The following is a 19,352-nucleotide window of genomic DNA, read 5'->3' on the forward strand; positions in this document are numbered from 1 at the left end:
AAGGCTGTAAGCACCACATATTGTTATCTTGAGACTATCTTAGAATATCTAGAAAAAAGGGTGAAATAAAATAGGTTAAAAATTAAAAACAGTTGACTTAGGGTGGTGGTTTACTTATATGATTGTTTTCTGTTTATTTACTTTTTTTCTTTTCTAATATGCATTGATTCTTTTATAAGAACCATGAGAAAATGATAAAAGTTAACATGTTAGAGAAAATAGCAAGCTGGGCCAAAACATAATGGAGACAATTAATAAATTAGAACATGCTGGACATTACAGAGACACCTGAGAAATTTGGTTTAAGAGAATGATGACCTAGAAACAAGTTATATTAAATGGGAGTTTCCTTACAGTGAGTGGGTTAAGGATCTGGCATTGTCACTGCAATGGCTCAGATTGCTGCTGTGACATGGGTTTGATCCGTGGTCCAGGAATTTCCACATGCCACGGGCACATCTAAACAAAAATTTCCTTCAAAGAGGCTTTTATCTGAGTTTAAAGTAAGGAATTAAATTTAATTAAATCAGATAAATGCACTATGGTTTCATACAATAATTTGAAAAAATGACGTTACTCTTTGAAATCAGTCTTTACATTCTAAGAGGAGGAAAGCCTCTTTGAAGGAAATCTTTTAGATGGCATAGAAGTAGAGGCCTGTTGATAATAGTAGACTTACATTATTACACCACCAGTCAAAAATCAACTTCTTTTTTTTTTTGCCACACTTGCAGCATATCAAAGTTCCTGGGCCAGGGATGGAATCCGAACTGCAGCTGTGACCTATGCCACAGTTGCAGCAATGTTGGATCCTTAGCCCACTGCACTAGGCTGGGGATTGAACCCATGCTGCTGCAGAGACAAGGCCAGATCCTTAACCCACTGTGCCACAGCGGGAATTCCAAAAGTCAACTTCTTTAGGAATACTAACTATTGCTGCTTTGGCTACAAAACTTGAGTCTTTCATTAGAGTAAAATTATATCTGACATTTCATAAGGCTTAAATGCAAACAAAAATGATTAATCGTAAATCACATTCATAAATATGCAAACTTACATTCAAACCATGATATTAAAAAGGTGTATTACATTTGAGGCAAAATGGAAAAACCAGAATTCTTAATTGCCAAGAATTTTATGTACCAAGTTTATTTATTCAGTAACAAAATGGAAACATTACATTGGCAGAAGTGGAATTAAAGAGCATAAAATATTATTTTAAAACAGGAAAACAATGGGATCACTTTCAAGAGCCTCATAGAAAGCTTTTAATTTAAAATGCTACTTGTCATGACTAATGGGATTAATATGGCTTTTCTATGGTAAAAAAAATCATGGTACCTGAGTATTACATACATTCAATTGCATATGACAGACAACATTATAAAGACGTACTTTCCTAATTACTGAAGCAGTTGTTTTCAGCTCATTCAATGTTTTGTCTAAATAGCTTTAAGACATGTAAAAAGTAAACAATTATACGTATATACTTAAGGATGAAACTTTCTAGTAAGCATGCATGATGTCTAATAAAATGGTGCTTGAAGGAACTTATTGCTTAACCCAAAGGAAAAAAGATCACTGTTAAATTCCTGCCCGGGGGTTAAATTGTGGTCTTGCATTAATAAAGCAGATTTTTGGATTCCCTAGCTGGGTGATACTTTGGAATCTTTTGTATTTTCCCTGTAGATATTTCAGGCAAGTGCTAAAATTTGAGAGGACGATTAATAAAATAAAACTCTAATCTATGGTAGAATAGATTAATTCTAATATTATATAAAGCAAGCAAATCTGATACATTTACTGGGCAAGTGCTACATTCTCAACTACCCAACTCAAATTAAACTAAAGTCTGTGGCAAACAATTTATTTTCTCATTAGGCAATTAATGTTACCTTCAATAAGGCAATTCCCACATAGCCTTTGGCCATAGTTGTTGTCTTTACTAAATCTGTAGATCATGCGAAAGGGTATGATTTCCTTAACAAGTGGTTAAGGGAATCTGCAAAAGGAATGCATGCTCGAGAAGATGAGTTTTTACGAAGTCTCATCTAATTAGCGGAGCTCTCCTTCCAATTCCCTCATATTCAGTGATCCAAGAAACTGAGATGCAATCCGAAGAAAAATCTGTGGTGTTAAAGGTATAAAATTCTGCACCATTCCTCGGATTCTTCATTCTTATCTCCAGAATGGGAAGGGATTCGTGCTAACAGACTCCAACTTTATTTCTTTAGAGGAGAGTAGATTAAAAAGTGTCTATGCTTTTGAAACTTTTTACAGTGTTGACTAATCGGTCAATTGGGGAGACCATTTTATTCATTTGTATATGCAAATTAACCCAGAAAACCCAGAAAACATGTTTATCTCCAGTAAGTCAATCCATACAGCAAAATACAGTGTAAAAGAAAAGGAATATTATTTGATACACACACGTGAATAAAAGCACTTTAATAAGACCACCACTTTTATAAAAAAGCTTTCCATTTTAAACATCATCTTTCCTCAGTAATCACAAATAAAATACTATCGATCCATAACTGCACAATTTCATGTAAAAGCCACTGCATTTTCCTTATTAGGATCATGTGCTTTCAGTCGTCTTTTTTGTCTGAGGGACTCTCTTCATGACTTTCAGGACTGACTTTATTACTCATGACCGAGGGCGTTGCTTGGGCTTCTTTTGGTAATGAAAACACATGGCATGTCTGGAGGTCTAAGTAGGTTGTAAATATCTTAGCATATTCTGGATGCTTTAGGGCAAAACTTTTAAATTCCTCTAAAAGAGAAGAAAAACACAAAAATCCCATAAATTGAGGTGAATCTTCATTTGGCACGATGCAGATTAACATATGATCTGAATACTACAATTATTATTAAGAATTCCATTACTCAACTCTCGTAAATTTTACAACTGCTTTGGAAGACAATGTTTTTTTCCATGACCTGGTCACACTGAAGACATGTATACTCTATTGCAAGGTATGTAAGCTAGAGAAACCTGGACATACTGTGCTCTGCAAGACAGGATGAGCATGTGCACAGCAATGTCACTTGTAACAGGTGAAAAATGGAAACAACTCAAATGTTTGTCAATCTTTGAAATGGACAAATAAATCATGGCATATCCATGGACCAGAACGCTACACAGCAATAAAAATGAATGAACAGCTGCGTTGGAACAGTGTGGGTGAATCCTAAAACCATAATGTGGAATGAAAAAAAGGCCAGATACAAAAGAACACGTGTTGTATGGGTCCATTACATAAAGTTCAAAAACTTAGGCAAAACTAAAATATACTGGAGGATGTGTACTTTTTTTTTCCCCTTTTCGGTCGGGTCCCTCCTTGAAGACAGAGGAAGCGCTTGTATTGGAAGGGACGCAAAGCGGGAGAGTTCTTGAAAAGCTCTATTTCTTGACCTGGGTGGTAGATACACAAGTGTTCATTTATAAAATTTTATTAAGCTCTGGGTTTATGTTTTATTCGGTTTTATGTATTTTTATTATTTTTGTAATAAAACATGTTAAAGCATTTTTATTACCTAAGACTTTCTAGGACTGACTTTAAAAACTATTTCAACCTTTAACTCTGGTTTGGAAATAGACCGTCTTGGAGTTCCCATTGTGGCTCAGCAGTAATGAACCCGACTAGTATCCATGAGGACACAGGTTCGATCCCTGGCCTTGCTCAGTGGGTTAAGGATCCAGCATTATCATGAGCTATGATGTTGGCCGCAGACACAGCTGGGATCTGGTGTTGCTGTGGCTGTGGCGTAGGCCGGCGACTACAGCTCTGATTTGACCCCTAGCCTGGGAACCTCCATATGCCATGGGTGCAGCCCTAAAAAGACAAAAGCAAAAGACAAAAAAGAAAGAAAGAAACCGTCAAACCGTCTTGAAATGCTGAGCCCTGACTTATGATTAACAAGGGCAAGTAGAGTGTATAATATATAATAATCATATCACAAGACCCCTGAGTAGTGGGCTTCTTTTATCTGAGGTGCTTTAGATGTGCGAACTGAGGCAGAGTATTACTGAATTAACCTTTAGCATTGGAACCTCAAGACTCCAATAACCTGGAGTTTCTGAAATATAATGCTCATTTCTCTCTCTTCTGTTTGGATGAAGAAAATTTTATTGAGCTTATATAACAAAAGGAGCCTGGCCTTTGAATCAGCTTGCTATTTCTCTATAATAAAAGGCTTTTAACTCAATATCCTATTTCTATCCATTCATTAAAAAAAAAAATCTGGTGTTCCCATCGTGGCTCAGTGGAAACAAATCTGACTAGTATCTATGAGGACACAGGTTCAATCCCTGGCCTTGTTCAGTGACTTAAGGATCCATCGTTGCTGTGACTGTGGCGTAGGCCACCAGCTATAGCTCTGATTCAGCCCTTACCCTGGGAACCTCCATATGCTGCAGGTGCGGCCCTAAAAAGACAAAAAGAAAAAGAAAAAAGAAAGAGTTATTCCAAATAATTTTTCAAAACTTGGTAGTCTAGAGTAATAGACAGTCTTTTTTTTTTTTTTTTTTTTTGTCTTTTTGCCATTTCTTGGGCCACTCCTGCAGCATATGGAGGTTCCCAGGCTAGGGGTCGAATCGGAGCTGTAGCCACCGGCCTGAGCCACAGCCACAGCAACTCGGGATCTGAGCCGCGTCTGCGATGTACACCACAGCTCATGGCAACGCCGGATCCTTAACCCACTGAGCAAGGCCAGGGATTGAACCCGCAACCTCATGATTCTTAGTGGGATTTGTTAACCACTGTGCCACGAGGGGAACTCCTAGACAGTCTTAATTATGTAAGGGAAATGGTCAGAGAATTAGTATGCGTGAAGTTTATGGCTCCTAAGTTTTATATCAGTATTTACTTTCCATTTTATCCTTTCTTTCCTTTTTCTTTTTTAATGAACTCAATAGAGAGGGCCCAAGGCACTTCATTACCTAAAACAGAATAAAGGGCAACCAAGATGACAGTAATTAAAAACAGAGCATAAGAGAAGTATGTGATCTAATTCCCTTATCCCATGAAAGTTATCAGGCTGGAGCTCTTTGAACACCAGAAGGAAGAGGGCATTCAAGAGGAACGCCCCTCCAGCCCGTGGGAGAAGACTGGGGACGATAAGGCACGCCGAAGCCCTCGACCACATCAAAGCTAAGGCGGGGACACCCCCGCCCAGGCCTCGAGGCTGAAGTTGCTTCCCAAGGACACTGTGAAACACGTGGAGACGGACGGGCCATCCCTGCAGCCCTTGGGGACTTCTTTTGATGTGTGGACTCCAGCCAGCAGGACAAAGGCTGGCCGCTGGCGGACGGATTGGCCCCTTGGCTGCCAGGTCTGCCTCTGAGACTCGCCCTCACACAGGTGCATCACCCAGACAGGAGAGAGTGAACATGAAAGCTCGTCTAGGCCACTGGCAGGCCCCGTCAGTGGATAGTGCACATCCCTCTACCGTGGTGACAACTCTGATATTCTCTCGCCGGATGATCTTAGGTAAGTCACTTAAATTCGCTCTATCTCAGTAACGTAAGAGTAATGAAGGACACTGGTTAAATAGGCTTGCTGTAAAGATGAAATGAGTGAGTATATATAAAATGTTTGAAGAGTGCTGAGCATATGCGAAGTCCTCAATGATTAGTTTCTAGCATTACACCACGGCTCCTGATGCTACCATCACCATCATCGCTACCGTTATCTCTACGGTTAATAGTGGAGGGAAACAACATTCTCGTATGAGGGTCAGGCACAGTTCAGATGTCCTCCTTACACTTCAGGAGCCAAACTGCCAGCTCACCATAAGAAATAGAATCCCCCCGGGCTATTTCCTTGAAGAGACCGGAAACCTCCAGGTCGGGCACCCCAAGGGAAGCCTGCAGAATGGTGGAGAACTCCTCCTCTGTTATGAAGCCGTCTTCATCCACATCAAAGAGCTGAAGGAAAAAGAAAATAACAAATAACACGTAAGAATGAGCTCCTCTAGGGAGTTCCCATTGTGGCATTAGTCCCGTAATGCACCCGACTAGTCTCCATGAAGATGTGGGTTTGAACCCTGATCTTGCTCAGTGAGTTAAGGATCCGGCATTGCAGTGCGCTGTGGTGGAGGTCACCTATCAACATTTTTTAATGATACAAGCACTGATTCTTTGCAGGCGCTGATAACGTGTTCAAATCACTTTACGTGTATTAACTCACTTAACCCTACCAACAGTCCTTGGGACCCATGGCTTGGGTCCCAAGTTGCTGTGGCTGTTTACGGCTGGCAGCTGCAGCTCCGATTTGACCCCTAGGCTGGGAACTTCCAAACGCTGTTGGTGCAGCCCTAAAAAGACAAAACAACAACAACAACAAAACCCTCTCCAGGATATCAACATTTTTCTTTTCTTTTCTTTTCTTTCTTTCTTTCTTTCTTTCTTTCTTTCTTTCTTTCTTTCTTTCTTTCTTTCTTTCTTTCTCTCTTTCTCTCTTTCTCTCTTTCTCTCTTTCTTTCTTTCTCTCTTTCTTTCTTTCTCTCTTTCTTTCTTTCTCTCTCTCTCTCTCTCTCTCTTTCTCTCTCTCTCTCTCTCTCTCTTTCTCTCTCTCTCTTTCTCTCTCTCTCTTTCTCTCTCTCTCTCTCTCTCTTTCTCTCTTTCTCTCTTTCTCTCTCTCTCTCTTTCTTTCTTTCTTTCTTTCTCTCTTTCTCTCTCTTTCTCTCTCTCTCTTTCTTTCTTTCTTTCTTTCTCTCTTTCTTTCCTTTTTTTTTTAGAGCTGCACCCACAAGGAAGGAGCGGAGCAGCATCTGCGACCTACATCACAGCTCACGGCAACGCCAGATCCTTAGCCCCCTGAGCAAGGCCAGGAATCGAATTCGCATCCTCATGGATCCTAGTCAGGTTCATGACCACTGACCCATGATGGGAACACCTATCAACATTTTTTAATGATACAAGCACTGATTCTTTGCAGGCGCTGATAACGTGTTCAAATCACTTTACGTGTATTAACTCACTTAACCCTACCAACAGTCCTATGTAAGGGAGGTAGGGTTTTTAGACCTATCTCATAGATGAGAAAGCTGAGGACAAGGAAGTCAGGTAACTTTCCCGAGGTCACACAGAGTGTCAGTAAGTAGTCCAGCTGACACCCACATCCAGGCAGATAATATCCCAAGTCCCTGCTGTTAAGGTATCCACTTTTGATCAAATACACAATCAAAACCAGGCAGAGGGGGAGTTCCCTTTGTGGCTCAGGGGAAACGAATCCGACTAGGAACCATGAGGTTGCAGGTTCAATCCCCAGTCTTGCTCAGTGGGTTAAGGATCCAGTGTTGCCGTGAGCTGGCAGCTGTAGCTCCGATTGGACCCCTAGCCTGGGAACCTCCACATGCCTCGGGCGCAGCTCTAAAAAGCAAAAAAAAAAAAAAAAAAACAAAAACAAAAACCCAGGCAGAGGATAAGGTGCGATAATCATAAGAACAGCAAGCAAATACTGAATACTGTTGTCTAGGGAGGGAGGAGAAAAACAGATGCCCCAGATGAGAAGGCAGGGACTTCTAGTCCATTTTCTAGCACTCAGCCCCTAAATGAACACTCAGATACCTGGCAAATGCAAAGCGAATTAGCATTTGTTTCCATCAACAGTAGCCCCAGGGTTCTTTATGGGGCTTGGACAGTAACCGCCAGGATTCAGTCCCAACCTCCCTCTAAGTTTTCTTTAAAAGTCTTCCATTCTTTTTTTTTTTTTTTTTTTTTTTTTTTTTTTGTCTTTTTGCCATTTCTTGGGCCGCTCCCACGGCATATGGAGGTTCCCAGGCTAGGGGTTGAATCGGAGCTGTAGCCACCAGCCTACGCCAGAGCCACAGCAACGCGGGATCCGAGCCGCGTCTGCAACCTACACCACAGCTCACGGCAACGCCAGATTGTTAACCCACTGAGCAAGGGCAGGGACCGAACCCGCAACCTCATGGTTCCTAGTCGGATTCGTTAACCACTGCGCCACCATGGGAACTCCAAGTCTTCCATTCTTACAACAGTTCTCACCAACTCACCTAACGGTCTAGACGCCTGCCTCACTTGGTGCTTTGGTGGCTCTCTTGTCTAAGTTCTCATCACGCCTCCATCCGGGCACTTTTACTTCCTCTCCAGCTGTCCTTCGGCACAGCTGCCCCGCTTGCTGTCCTCACAAAAATCCCTCCATGTCTTTCAATTCCTCATGGCTCCCAGTAGTCTCCCTGCTACAAAGTTCCCAGAGGGAAGGTAAATCCCATGCTCTTTCCTCTGACAATAGGAACTGACATCTGCCCAGGGCACAGAATGCTGTGGGCCTCGCAATCCAGACATCCTGTCTCTCCTAGCAGGCCCGTGGTCCAAGGCCATTCGGAACCTGCCTGGAATCTGAAGGATGAACACAGTTGGGGTTTGCTCACTCTACCTGCAGTGCCCGAGGGAGGTACAGAGCAGTCCCCACAGCTGGGAGCCTGCCTGCTGTCCTCACAACTGATTCCTCAGCCAGAGTCTCGGCCTGTTGCTTCAACTGAAGAACATGGACTAATATTCTGCCTCTAAAGGTCACCATGGTGATGGAACACGAGTGAGGATGGGAAGTGGACAGTAAAGTGTCACCCAGATAAAAGGATGTGAACGGATCCTGTATAGATCCACAGGGATACTACTAAATGAAAAACAGAAGCATGCCAAATAATTTTCAAAAACACCAAACGCCCCGAGAAGATTAAAGAAATAACCAATGTAAAGCATGACACTTGCCTTCCTGAAAATAGAGCTAATTACAGTTTTAGGTTCTCTTTTCCTCTCCCTACTCCCCTGCCCAAACCAAAGTCTAGGCTAGAGAAAAAAATCTCAGGACTTCTCTAAAAACAGTAATTACCATGATTAAGGGCCAACATTTCTATCAGGCCTTTCATTGGTAAACCCAAAGTAACCACTTGCCCAGCTGAACTTATAATCACACGAGAGAATCCCGGAACAGAAACAGCAATGTCTGGATCGGAATAAGTTAGCTATCTGTATAATTTTAGGTTCGAAGATGAATAAGTCTGTAAAAGCCAAAAATTTTCAGCTTGGACAGAGTTCTGGCCCTTGCCTTGTGACCATCTGCTAAGCATCAACCTCTTAGGTCCTTTAAGCTGAGCAGTTAACTCCATTTAAACCAATCTGAAATAAAAAAGTCAACCTGGGGACTCCTCTGTCAATGACAGGACGTATGGAACTTCCCTAGGCCATCCGCGGTGGCCTCTGAGACCCCTCTAAGTGAGAAAGGGAGGAAAAGAGTTTTTCTAGATGATAGAGGGGCAAACACTTGTTGAGGACACAGTGGGATGTTCTCCTCAGAGAAAACCAGGAAGAAATACGAGTAGGAAAGAGGCATAGGGAAGGTCCTCAGCTGTCACGGCGGATGAGGCAGCGACTCAAGGGGCTAAATGATAAGAGTCAAAAGCTTGGTCAGACACGTAGGGAGATGGGGTTTTTATTCTACTTGAGAGCAGACCATGTAAGATGTGAATCCTGAAGGCAACATCCCACTCCAGTACTAATTAGATGAAGCACTTTCATCTCAGAAGAACCAAAACACATTTTGGGAATGTATTCTTCCTTCTCTTTGTGCACACGGAAGTGATAAATGGAATCTGAGTTTTCATCATTCAAACCTCTATTACATTCTGCTGGGGACTGGGGACATGGATTTTATTCATCGGCCCTCCAGCCCCCGCAAACTGCTGCCATCATATATGTGATTCAGGAAGATATTAGAGGGTGGAAACTTGGGACGTTTCTGATTGTGTTCCACTCGACATCACCACAACAAAAGAAACCATCGGAAAAAGACCACCTCACACGCACTTCACTGTGCGTGGAACGGAGGGTCAACGGGGACCTGCTCTGTAGCACAGGGAACTCTACTCAACATTCTGTAATAACCTATATGGAAAAAGAATCTGAAAAAGAATGAACAGGTGCATATGTATAACTGAAACACTTTGCTACACTGCAGAAATTAACAAAATACTGTAAATGAACTGGACGTCAATATAATTTTTTTAGAAAGGTTAAAGACCACCTAAAACAGCTCCGACACACAGAGTGAGGAAATAAGGATGGATCAGAACTTTCTGCATGGTGAATGACGATGCCTAGTGACAGATGGAATTCATTTATAAACCTTACTTTGGGGCCTCAAAATGGGGAGGCTGAAAAGAAATAATTTTTGAGCTCATTTATTAAATCACCTGCTCTTCAATCTTGATGCTGTTAACGAGGCTGCTTCCAAAGACTTTTTCTGCTTAAACAGATGCTTGTGTTTTCTTTATTCTCAGTAGCAATTGTCTTAATCACATTACCCTCATGTACATGTCACAGCCGATCTATAAACACTTGTAATAGATGCATTGATTTTCAAATAATACAGTTAGAGTCAACACTTGTTTATGACACAGGCCAAGATGCTTTCACTGGGGCTGACGGTACCTTAAATGCCACCTGGATGATCTCCTCTGTGTTGGCAGGGTTGCACAAGACAGCCAGGCCAATTACGTACTCTCGGAAGTCGATACTGCCATCGTGGTTCTGTGAAAGGATGGGAGAAATCAATTAGCAGGGCCACTGGTTGAATGACTATTAATCACGGCCCACAGGGTGAAATTCAGACACGTCATGCTGCTCAACACTATTGAGTACTGAGCCTGTTTGGAAACAAGTTCGTGCTGCGGTGGAACATCGAGCGAGCAGCCCACCCACTTCCAATTCGGAAAGAAGAAAAATGCATTTCTGTGCAGCAATAAACACGTTCTCACAGAGGCGCACTGAGAGTGGCTCTCGGCCACTCAGCGTGGGTTCTCGAGCTCAACCCTGATGGGAGCCTCCTGGGGGAGCAGGCTGATTTCATCCTAGGTGGGACCGAAGGCTTCGTCCCCCATGGATGGTGGCCTTGCCATGGTGGCCAACATTGATGGGTCCCTAGAGGCCCTCTGCTGGTAGGAAATAGAAGGGAAAGGAAAAGGGAAATTGAGGCAATAATCACAGCTACATTCTTTTTCTTTTTCTTTTCTTTCTACCCAGGCTCAAGCTGCAATAAAGCAGGAGAAACTGAGCAAACCTGAGCATCTTCAAGCCCCCTGGGTGATACCAGGCTCTGGAAGATCCTGAACATGTAAGCCTCTGGAAACTAAACCTAATTCGTACGATGTTAATAGCTATAACCCTCAGCAGGTGTTTCATGATGGCAACAGAAAAGAAGGGTGTTAATTCTCATCCAAACTGACTGAATGCAGAGTTCTTCTTACACATGGCACCTCACCTAGACGGGAACACCGAGAGGATGAAATGGGGAGAGAGAAGAGCCAGCTCAAGGAAGAGGAAGATAGGGAGAGAGCAGCGAGGCAGAGAGGGATGGAGGACAGAAGGAAGAGACAGAAGAGAGAACTGACGCGATGGACAGGGGACGAGGAGAAAGGAAAAGTGAGACGGAGAGCGGAGGAGGAGAGCGAGGAGGAGGAGAAAGGAAAAGAACAGCAAGGGCGATGATTTTAATTCCAGGTGTGGAATTATTTTGGCAGCAAGACCCTCGGGTGATGAGTTCCTGATAAAACTAGGAACTAGTATAAACAAAGCTAGTCTGGCCCTTGATAGGTTTGCAGATGTTTGGCATTGATAAGAGGGTAATTTTCAACTGTGACTAAGTGTCTACGCTTCAACCTTCAAGAGCTCCTCTAGACCAGGACCGCCTTCCTTGTGTACAGTGTATTCCCACTGCCTAGCAACACACAGGTAGGTGCTAAAAACGATGCTATCTTTTCGTTACCCACGACATTGGGTTCACCTTCAGACACACAGGGAGTGTTCCTCATTGGGGTTTTCCAGATACGCTTGAAAGGAAGGCCGTGAAACCCCTGAGACGGTGTGCCCTCTTTGTATGTACATTTTTCTTTTTTTGAATTTTTATTTTAGTTTTTGCTTTTTAGGACTGCGCCTGCAGTATATGGACGTTCTCAGACTAGGGGTCCAATCAGAGCTGCAGCTGCCGGCCGATGCCACAGCCACAGCAATGCCAGATCTGAGCCACGCCTGCGAGGTACAACACAGCTCACTGGCAACGCCGGATCCTTAACCCATGGAGTGAGGCCAGGGATTGAACCTGCGACCTCATGGTTACTTACTAGTCATATTTGTTTCCGCTGTGCTACAACGGGAACTCCTGTATGTATATTTTTCCAGGAAGAAAATTTTTAAGCTTCTGCCACCTTCTCAAAGCAACCAAGACTCAAAAGGTCAGGAACCATCGTCCTATATTACTTTATCTTGCCACAGGGTGGGAACTAAAAAGGAATAATTTACCTTCAACTTCCCACCAGAAAAGGTAGAAACAGAAGTTTCAAGATTTCCCTAAAGTAACAGGGTTTCTTCCTGAGATTAATAACTCAGCTCATCTGACTTCCATTTTTTGTCTGGTTACCAGCCTCTGTGAGGGCTGTTATCTTCCTTTCCTTTAATCGATTTTATCAAGGTATCAACTACGGTTAATAAAAAGCATCCATTTTAAGGGTACACTTAGATGTTCTTTGAAAGAATGTATACACCAGGGTAACCTGCATCACCACGAATATATACAACATTTTCATCACCCCAGAAGTCTTCAGAGAAGGTAGAGTTTTAAGGGATATCGTTTCCTCTCTTGTTCCGCCACCATTCAATTTTCTTATGTGCTATGGACAGCTGTGGTCCATTAGGACTTAGAGGTTGAACAGTTAGTTTATTGACTTGTGGATATATGTTCAATAAACGTACATTCCTTCTGCCATTGATTTTCTCCACTAAACAATATAAAAATCTTGAATAGAAGTTCCGAAGAATCAATAAGAATGATCTAGAAGTTCCAGTTATGGCTCCTGGGTATCAAACCCAACTAGTATCCATGAGGATGCAGGTTCGATCCCTGGCCTCACTCAGTGGGTTGGGGACTCATGTTGCCATAAGCTGTGGTGTAGGTCGAAGTTGCGGCTTGGTTCCTACATTGCTGTGGCTGCAGCTGGCAGCTACAGCTCTGATTTGACCCCTGGGAACTTCTATTTGCCCCTGGTGTGGCTCTACAAAAAGACAAACAAAGAGAATGATCTAGGGGAGTTCCCTTGTGGCAAAGCAACTTAAGAATCCAGCATTGTTGCTGCTGTGGCTCGGGTCACTGCTGTGGTGTGGGTTCAATCCCTGGCCCAGGCACTTTCATATGCCATGGGTGTGGCCAAAAAAAATGATCTATGGACACTGAAGATACAGTCATAGGTACTATGACTGGAAATCCTCCTTTGAATTTATTGTAAGGCATCCAATTTTTGTCTATACTACTGAATCCTGGGTACAATACAGGTCAAGTATGTTAACTTATTTTTCACATGGAGAAATAGAAAAGTAAAAGACCCTTAATATTATTGCTAATCACAGAATAAGGCAATATTCTGGACCCCTGATTTTCATTAACAGTTTTAAATGAATGGTTTTGACTGACAAAAGAATTAAAAGCAAACTCTTGATAATCAATCACATGAGAAATTATTTGTAAGTTTTCATCTTAGTAATGAAAAGGAAAAAAGGCGGCATGGAAATTATTTTGAGAGATTTTCTTATTAGACTAATAAAACAATACATTAAGTCCTAAATTCAGAATAATAAAATTTAGAACTAGAAAGAATCTTAAAAGTTATCCTTTCGACGTCTTCATTTTTACAATGAAAAAAAATTGAGATGTAAGTTTTACTTCAGGTCACCAAACTCGCTAGCTATTGCCATAATGACAATTAACATTTAGGTAATTTCACTCCCAATTATTCAAATTAAAGCAGGTAAGTTGATAAAACATATTCAAAAATAGGTAATAAAAAGGTATACAGCAAAATGCACTCATTTATCTTTTTTAAATTTTTTATTATAGTTGATACACAATGTTCTGTCAATTTCTGCTGTACAGCAAAATGCACTTGTTTAATTTTTCAAATTCAAATCCATTCCATGGTCAAAAAAATTATACTTCAAATCTGTGGTTCTTTCCTTTAAAAACCAACTGAACTCCTCAGGAAGAATATTACTATTATTCAAATTCAGTAAATTCTCAGTTATCCAGGGAGAGTCAGGGATAAAGTATTCTCCTTCCTCAATATTTTTAATAAGAGCATCTTTCTACCTACCTATATAATTGCATTACCAATTTTCTAGGAATTAAATTGTTTTAATCCACTTAGCATTAAAAATAGACATTTAAAAAAAGTAATTCTGAAAGCACTTCACGATCAATAGGTACATTAAATATCAGTGCCCTGCAGAAGTGTCTGCAAATACATTTTAAGGCCCTACTATCGGTTACTTGTACAATATTACCAATGAAATTTCTGACTGAGGTTGATATATAAAACAGTTTTTAAAAACATGCACTATTACTCAAAAAATACCTTTAAAGTGACCTTTAAGATGATATAAAATTTTTGAATATTTTTTGGACTTTTGCCATTTTTTAGGTACAGACTAGATAGTTCTTTTTCCTGCTGTTTTTAGCTGATAGAATTCAATGGGTCATATCATGATTAAGGTGTTTTTCAAAATCATATGGGATATTTTGAAATTTAAAAATGTAGATATATAATTTCACATTTAAACAAAGTTATTATTTTCAACTTACTATACTGTTTTGCTTCTAGAAATTTAAAAATGAGATGGAATTATATGAGTTAAAGTCCTTCATCTTAGGCTATAAGTCGTCTTCCATGTAGAAAAGGCAAAATTTTAAAAAAATTATCAGGTAAATACTCCCTCTTATTTGGAAAATGTGCCTTTAAAACATCAACTAAAAAGAAAGAAAGAAAAGGAAAGGAAAGAAAAGAAAATCCCTGGATGGAAACTAAGAAATTCAATCACCCGTTGGGCTATTGGTTCTACAAAATGCCGATGGTTTGGTTACCTGGAAAAATCCAGACTTTGGACTAAATTTTCTGGGATCCATTCCAGTACCTACAGTTATCTGTACAATTTTTTTGCAAATTGAGAATAGAACAAAAGAGAAACTTAAAGAACTTTAGGATGTCTTGCCCTGTGTATGGAGGAAGAAAATCATAAAAGTCAGTAATCCCTTAAATTAAGGAGCAAGAGAAATAATTAATTTCTAGTAAGAGAGAAAGAGAACTGTCTTAACTTTCAAAAAACATTAAAATGAAGTGAAAGGAGAAAAGTGGGGCTACATTTTCCCCCAACGATCACAAAGAAAGGTTAAATTATAAACTTCATATCCTGAGACCTTAAAAGGCATCTTGGCAGATTTCCCCTTTCCTGCCTCTATTACTACAACTATTCCTAACATATTAGTGGCCTTATTCTAAAACAGAGATCCTGATATTAATGTGTGGTTTCTGGCAGCAGCCTTATTCTTATATAACAGCACCTGTTTTAATGAGCTCCCGAGACCAAGCTTAAATTGTAAGCCCTTTGAACGTGACCTCTGTGCTTGGCTCAATTCGGAATTACACACATGTGGTGTTTCATAAATATTATATGATGGTGATGATGGTGTGCACGAGGCCCAAATGCCAGCCTCTCCTCATTTCACTGGGGTGTCCTAACAGGCAGCCGAGGGCTGTTAACATGCCAGCTACATCATTTCCAGAGTTACAACTTGCCTCTAAATGAGTCAAAAGAGGAAGGATTTATCTTCACACTCAGGGTGATCCTCCAAGGTAGACTGGGAGAGAGGGAACGCATTAAAAACCAGAGAATCAGGAAGGGTAGAAACTAATTAAATAACAGACAGATGAACGGAGCACTTCCAAATGCAGCCTCTCTAGCTGAGTCTCTGGGCCCAGGATTCTGGATTCTATTTATTGCCCCCTAAATCTAAATGAAAAAGCCAGACCAAGGGCCATTCACAAGACAGGCACAACTAACACGGCTTTGGGGTGGCAGTTTCTCCATGTTCCTATCTTCCTTCTTTCTGATGCTGGCAACACTGACTCCTTCGGGGCCTTCTTAGTTTTCAGCTGAGACTGATAAGGAAAATACTTAAAGCAGTGGCTGTCAACCTCGGTTGCCATCAGAATCGCCCAAGAGCTTGAAAAAATACTCATCTCTGGGTTCTACCTCTAAAGATTCTTATTTAACTCATTTGGAGTGGGACTCAGCTATCAGTATGCCCGATGATTCTTAACTGCAGTCAGGGCTGAGAACCACTGCAATAGACTCAGCAATATTTACATATCTCTCTGTTGCTTTAGATAGCAAATAACTGATTATGATTTCTGTATGTTTTCTTTTCTTTTTTCTTTGTTTACTTTTTTCCCCCTGCCTGCAGTTTTCAAACGAATGAAAGCATAGTCCTTGCTCCAAGGCAGGGCAAGACAGGACAAGAGCTGGCTCACATCGGCTGGGCGTGCCTGATTTTGTGTGAAGTGCATGTAGGAGTGATTATTTTGATTCATTAAGGCAACCAGAGACATTTCAACTACAAGAACATCCTTCCATTCCCAACGCCCTGGTCCTCTTTACAAATATATCAAAACAAAACTGTTACTTGCTTATTTTACTAGGGAAATAGGACAAAAGAAGCCTAGATTTTAGACAGTTGCTCCACCATTTAAAAAAAGTACTACCTTTATATAAAACTGCTTAATTTCACATTTCCAAACCTGTTTCTATAGAGTTAAATAGGTTTCCAGGAAAACACCTTTCCTTTTTTTATTTTATTTTTTTATGTAATGGAAAGACCAGATGTGAAAGAGAAAAACAGATTTAGATTTTGAATTTCCCTCCTCCTCAGCTTTTTAAAGGAAAAAAAAAATGTATCTCCTGAGAGCGTTCTTGATTTATTCCAGGATTTTTTTCAAAATTGCATTCTTAACAACAACACTTTTCCTGCTCTTTGGGATTCATTCACCAAATAATCAATGACCTATTAAACTCTACTTCATTAGAGCCCTGCCCTGCATCCCCGCGTCACATATATGAGTCCATATAAATCCCATATCTCAAAAAGCTGATATGCAAACCATTCAGAACATTTTTTTCCCTGAAAAATCTGGGTTTTTTTTTCATTCTTTAAAGTTTTATTGACGTACAGTTGATTTACAATGTTGTGATAATTTCTGCTGTATAGCAAGGTGATTGAATTACACAAGTATACATACACATCCATTCTCCCAGATTCTTTCCCGCATGCATTTTCACAGAATATTGCGTAGAGTTCTCTGTGCTATACAGCAGGTCCCCACGGTCCAATCATTCCACATACCTCTGTCTGAAAAACCTGTTTTAATTAAGCGGTAAAGAGCAGCACAAATTCAGAAATAGGTAGGACTGTGAAAGAGCTCGGTAGGAAAGGACAGTTCTGGATAGGGTATCTGCAACCGTGCAGAAAGCATGCTAGGCTTCCAACAGGTCTGTCCTCTAAGGAGAGGCCTGACTCAGTGTCCACTTCAGGAATACATGGTCAGCTGAAGCCATTCTTGGATATACACCTGAATCAGGCCATCGGCATCTCTATCCAGGGATCTGAAGGCACGAAACATGGCATCCAGGCGGACCAGGCAGCTGATGAAGCTGTTAAAATCCATTCTTCCATCCTCTTCTGCATATCGGCGGATAATCGTTTGGTAAAGTTGTTCATTTAGCTGGAAGCCTGCTGCCTGCAGAGCCCCCCGCACCTGAGAACTTCCCAGAGACCCGGACTGGTCCCTGTCATATTGCTTATAAATGCACTGCCACTTCTTAATGTTGTTCCAGAGATACTTAAATTCTTCGAAGCCCAGCTTCCCAGTGGTGTCACTGTCCATAACGGACACGATGCTCCGGCAGGTGTCAAGACTAAAGCCGTCAGACTTCAGATCCTTGTGCTTAGAAAGGACTTTGTTGAGAATATTCATCAGGTCAGTGGCACCCACCTCCATGTCTGGTCCAGCCAGCTGTGCGAATTGCTGCCGAAACCGCCTAACTTCATCACTTTCATTGGCCTCCACGTTGGTGAAGTGCTGCTGAGTGGGTGGTGGTTCCGGGGTGTACTGAGCTGCTGCAGACTCACTGATAAAATTCACAATTCCTCCAACTATCCCTCCAATATTTCCTCCTCCTCTTCTCTGACCGCCACCTCCAAGAAGGCCTCCAAGAGCTTGTCCGAGACCTTGATCTGCCCCTTCCAAGAGAGCCTTTGCAAGAAACATGTTTTTGGTTTCCTAAGCGAGTGTAAATGCTCCTGGAATCTTGGAGGTAGTACGAGAGAGATGAAAGTCTGAGTAGCTTAAATGTGGAAGAACTGGCTTTTCTGTGCCTGCCTGCACAGTACCACACCCCCGGGTGTGGTGTTTCACCTCCTACTGAAGTCGCCTAAATTCCACTAGGTCCTAGCACCAGATGTTTTTCAGAGGGCCTCAATAAAATATCCCTGTTATAGTATGTCTAACAAATTAGAAGAAATATTTTAAGTGTAGTATATTAAACTATACATTTCTATATGCCATTAAATTTTTTAAAGGAAGTTCCTGAGCTAGGGATGGAACCCACACCACAGCAACAACTTGAGCCGCTGCAGTGACAATGCCAGACTGGTGCCGCTGCACCACAAGGGAACTCCCATATGCCATTAATTTTTTTTATTTTTTATTTTTAGGGTGCACCTGTGGCATATGGAAGTTCCCAGACTAGGGATCGAATCGGAGCCTACGCCACAGCCTGTGCCACAGCAACACCTGATCGAAGCAGCTTGTGGCAAGCCAGATCTTTAACCCACTGAGCAAGGCCAGGGATGGAACATCTGCATGGATACTACTTGGGTTCTTAACCCACTGAGCCACAACAGGAACTCCTCATGTGCCATTAGTTTTTGTTTTTTGTTCAGGAGAAGGTAAATGACTCAAGGATATCCATGATTTCTTTTCCAAGGAATATTTATTATTAGGGTACAACTGAAGAATTCTTGGGCATTCGAAAAATATTTACCAAATTCCCTTCCTTTAGCAAAGATTTCCAGCATCCAATGTTCTTAAGAAAAACTTGGAAGGGGATTTTTTAAATGCAGGGTCCATAGGTTCTGTCCTCAGAGATTCTGATTCTGTAGTCTGCTATGGGGTTCATGATTTATATTTTTTGGAATCTTTTTGAAGTATAACATTCACATAAAAAACTGTACAAACCACAATGGTATATAGCTCAAATAACTTCACAAACTGTCTACATCCCTGTCATAACTCCCAGAACAAGAAAGAGAGCATCACCTCATCACTCTCCTCTCCTAAGGGTAACCATTATCCTGACCTCTAACACCACAGGTTTGCTTTTTTTTAACCTTAAATAAGTGGAATCATACAGCATATACTTTTTTGGTTATCTTGTTTTTTAA

The 19,352-nt window shown here is 41.3% G+C and overlaps 2 protein-coding genes across 6 annotated transcripts in view; both read right to left on the reverse strand.

Annotated features, from left to right (window-relative positions):
- Positions 1-1,133: 1,133 nt before the first annotated feature.
- The window catches only part of LPCAT2 (lysophosphatidylcholine acyltransferase 2), a 57,434-nt gene continuing 39,215 nt past the window's right edge, over positions 1,134-19,352 (reverse strand). For all 5 annotated transcript variants that reach the window (XM_005653254.4, XM_084960225.1, XM_084960227.1 and 2 more), the window contains 3 exons: positions 10,463-10,561; positions 5,797-5,932; positions 1,134-2,776 (listed from right to left, as the gene is read on the reverse strand). In XM_005653254.4, coding sequence (XP_005653311.1) covers positions 2,592-2,776; positions 5,797-5,932; positions 10,463-10,561 — 420 coding nt within the window. In that variant the 3' untranslated portion in view covers positions 1,134-2,591. The remainder of the gene's footprint in view (positions 2,777-5,796; positions 5,933-10,462; positions 10,562-19,352) is intronic.
- On the reverse strand, positions 16,812-18,251 carry CAPNS2 (calpain small subunit 2). The gene has a single exon (XM_084960235.1). The coding sequence runs from the start codon at positions 18,175-18,177 to the stop codon at positions 17,437-17,439; it is 741 nt and encodes a 246-aa protein (XP_084816361.1). The 5' UTR covers positions 18,178-18,251; the 3' UTR covers positions 16,812-17,436.

The sequence above is a fragment of the Sus scrofa genome, chromosome 6 (assembly GCF_054392235.1).
Source record: "Sus scrofa isolate SSC_HxYL_T2T_F1_AM1 chromosome 6, Sscrofa_HxYL_maternal_Yorkshire_Landrace_v2.0, whole genome shotgun sequence".
In the NCBI taxonomy this organism is placed as follows: domain Eukaryota; kingdom Metazoa; phylum Chordata; class Mammalia; order Artiodactyla; family Suidae; genus Sus; species Sus scrofa.